At 31.0% G+C, this 3,390-nt stretch overlaps 1 protein-coding gene across 1 annotated transcript; it reads right to left on the bottom strand.

The window, feature by feature from the left end:
• Positions 1–1,809: 1,809 nt before the first annotated feature.
• LOC145119198 (uncharacterized) lies at positions 1,810–2,479 on the bottom strand. The gene is made up of 3 exons (XM_079054818.1): positions 2,394–2,479; positions 2,223–2,291; positions 1,810–2,029 (listed from the first exon to the last, which is right to left on the bottom strand). The coding sequence occupies exons 1-3, from the start codon at positions 2,466–2,468 to the stop codon at positions 1,823–1,825; spliced, it is 351 nt and encodes a 116-aa protein (XP_078910944.1). The 5' UTR covers positions 2,469–2,479; the 3' UTR covers positions 1,810–1,822.
• Between the last annotated feature and the right edge of the window lie 911 nt (positions 2,480–3,390).

Genomic DNA, 3,390 nt, shown 5'->3' with positions numbered 1-3,390 from the left:
GTGTCAATATCGGTATCATATATATGATCGTTTTTCACTTTGTAAGATCTTGATCGTAAAATCGAATTGGGTCATAAGATCCTACAAAAAGTATTTTAAAGCGTAAAAAATAGATTTTCATCGATCAGTTGGTCATTTATATAAAAATAAATAGTTTAACACATGAAAAATACATATCTAATATATTATTAACGATAAACAATTCAAAAAAGATATTCTATGTGGTTAGTCCAAAAAAAATTATTAAAACAATCTGATCTTACAATCATACCATGATCTTACTGGAAAATAACTAAAGTAAGATCGGGATCGATTTACTTAGGTAGAATCGTAAGATCGTACGATACTAGGAGGAAGATCGTGAGTTTAACAATCTTGTATGCAACATCTTGGGGTCACCGCAAAAAAAAAAAAAAACCCTTTATCGGTGATTTGATATATATTACTTTGGTGCATATAGAAGACGGTAAATGATAATTGTTCAATAGATTCCTACTACCTTACTTTGACGACATATATTATTTGTTACAGAAAAAAACTTCATAAATGGTCCTTGAGGTATCTTAACTGAAGTTTAGTCTCTAAGTTTAAAAAACCTTACTGATGGTTCATGTGGTTTCAAAACTTTTATTATTTAATCTTTATTGCTCACTCCGTCAGTATTTGTTTGTTAAGTGAAGGGCACATTTCACTACCCCAGGGACCATTTATGAGGTAGTGAAATGTGCCCTTCACTTAACGAACAAATACTAACGGAGCGAACAATAATGACTAAACAATACTAAGTAACAAGGACCAAACGTGCAACAAAAACAAACAGTAAGGACCTTCTGAGTTAAAAAAAAGAAGTTAGAGACCAAACGCGCAAATTACCCCAAACCATAAGACCATTCGTGTAATTTACTCTTAAAATAATAATAATAATAATAATAATAATAATATGCAAAGGTCTCTCTCTCTCTCTCTCTCTCTCTCTCTCTCTCTCTCTCTCTCTCTCTCTCTCTCTCTCTCTCTCTCTCTCTCTCCAATGCTAACCAAAATCAAACTCCCCCAATCACCACTACCCTCTCGTCCACCTCTTCCTCTCCCTAACGTCACCACGATCGTTGCCTTCCAATCGGAACCATTCATACATTATCATCACACCATTTTAATGGCAATGAAAAAAAATACCATGCCGTCCAAGGTACAGATTTGAGTGTGTGTTTTTGTGAGGAAGAAGATAACTGATGGTGTGTGTGTGTGAGAGAGAGAGACCTTTTATATATTAAATAGTTATATTTGATTATTATTTTTTTTAAATAGCAAAAATCTTCATAAATGGTCTATATGGTAATGAAATGACGAAAATACTTTGCAGTTAACGAACAAAAGTTAACACAGTGAGTAATAAGGACCAAATATTAAAAGTTTTGAAACCACAAAGACCATCTGTAAGTTTTTTAAACTTATGGACTAAAGTTTAGATTTCAAGATACCGAATCATTTATGATTTTTTTTTTGTTAAATTAGTGTTGTTCCCTTTTCATTTGCTTGTAAAATGTAAATTTTCAACTTTTTTGTTTTGTCCGGCGTAGCTACTTGTTAGGTGTGCCTTTGTTATATATGACTTTATTGCGGAATCCAAAAAAAAAAAAAAAGTGTTAATATTTATATTGCCGCTTTTCAGTTTTAGTTGTTGGATCTTTATTTAAAAACCTTATCTATTTTAATCACTTTTGGTATTAATAACTGTTATTAAATAATTTTTTAGATGGTTAGAAAGCTTATATAAATTAGATAACTATTGATTAAAAATAAAGATTGTTACAAGCACATAACTTCAAGCATTGTGGGGAGTTTTGAGGTCAAGGAGATGGTTTGTTATCAGTTGCACTAGTAATTCCCCTCCCATTTGATTGTCGTCACCTCCGGTAGAACATGGCATACTTCCTTTAGTACCACAAGTACAACTCCTTTTTTCTGCTACTGCTCCTAAAGCTTTAACGCCCATTCCTCCACTTTTGCAAAGCTTATTGCTCCTCGAATTCTACATACATCAAATCCAGGAGTGGTTTAGGAATTTATATGTGACTACAAAGTAAAGCTTTATAATTTTAAGGTGCAAGTGTAAAACTATTAGATCATGAAATCAAACTCTATTTAAGAAGTTTCATTCATATGGTTTTAACATTTTGTCAAAAAATATTCCAAACCATCTGATTCAATCAATTGGAACTTACATAGGATAACCCTCGATGACGCTTTGGTGCTTTAGTGACCACATCAACCATATTGAGCAACTCATCAAACTGGCAAATAAAAAAAAATAATAATAAATAAATACAAATATACTCATTTAATGAGAAGTAACGAGTACATGTTCTTAAAGATCTCACAATACATATATGTACCTGGTTAACTATTTTCTCATATTTAGATATGCATCGATATTGCCTTTGATCATCTTCATACTCCTCCTTTGACATAGCTAAATACTTCTACATACACAAGTTATAACTACTAAAACTATATCAGGATACTTAATTCCAACTTAATTCCAAAATTATAGATTTGGTTCTATTAAAGCATTATCACCCTACTTATTAAATCCATTAGCTTTATAGGAGATCTAACACGAAAAAGGTAATGGTACAATCATGAAATAAACACCATGATAGTTTATTGGATTGAGACACGAAAATTGTTGGGTATAAATTCAATCATTAACTCTTAAGCATGTGATTAATATTTTTGTGTTGATAGGATTTTGGAACCGTCATAGATGAATTATAGTTTGGTAATGGTGATAATAATCGTTGTTTTAAATGAAAGATCGTTTGCAAATGTTTTCTTTTTCAGAAAATCAAGATTAGTTTATAAAAATCTTTAAATTAACAGTAAAATAAGCATGTAATGTATTATCGTTTACATCAAATGATATACATACTAGTAAACAGAATAATGTAATATATATATATATATATATATATATATATATATATATATATATATATATATATATAGAGAGAGAGAGAGAGAGAGAGAGAGAGAGTGAGAGAGAGAGAGAGACTCCAACATATATAAATACTTATTAGACCGTGTCGTACCGATATGAGATACTTATTAGACAGTGTTGGAGGCTAGATAAGGATAGACATGGATATGTTTAGTCATAGCGCATAGGGATACAAGATGTCGACCATAGCCCATAGGGATAGAAGATGTCGACTCTGATACCATCTAATATATATAGAGTCTAAGTTTGTCTCTCTAAAAAGACCCTTATTAAGAGAAGGGAAACTCCAACATATGTAGAATGTTAGGAAATTATATTTCAAATGTATGTATTTTATGTATTCGACTCATATTGTATAGTTTCGCATACTGTATTCATGCATGTATTTTACC

This window comes from Lactuca virosa, chromosome 6 (genome assembly GCF_052849685.1).
Source record: "Lactuca virosa cultivar CGN04683 chromosome 6, Lactuca_virosa_CGN04683_v6, whole genome shotgun sequence".
NCBI lineage: Eukaryota > Viridiplantae > Streptophyta > Magnoliopsida > Asterales > Asteraceae > Lactuca > Lactuca virosa.
Note: the sequence above shows the minus strand (reverse complement) of the source record. Positions and strands in the feature narration are given on the sequence as shown.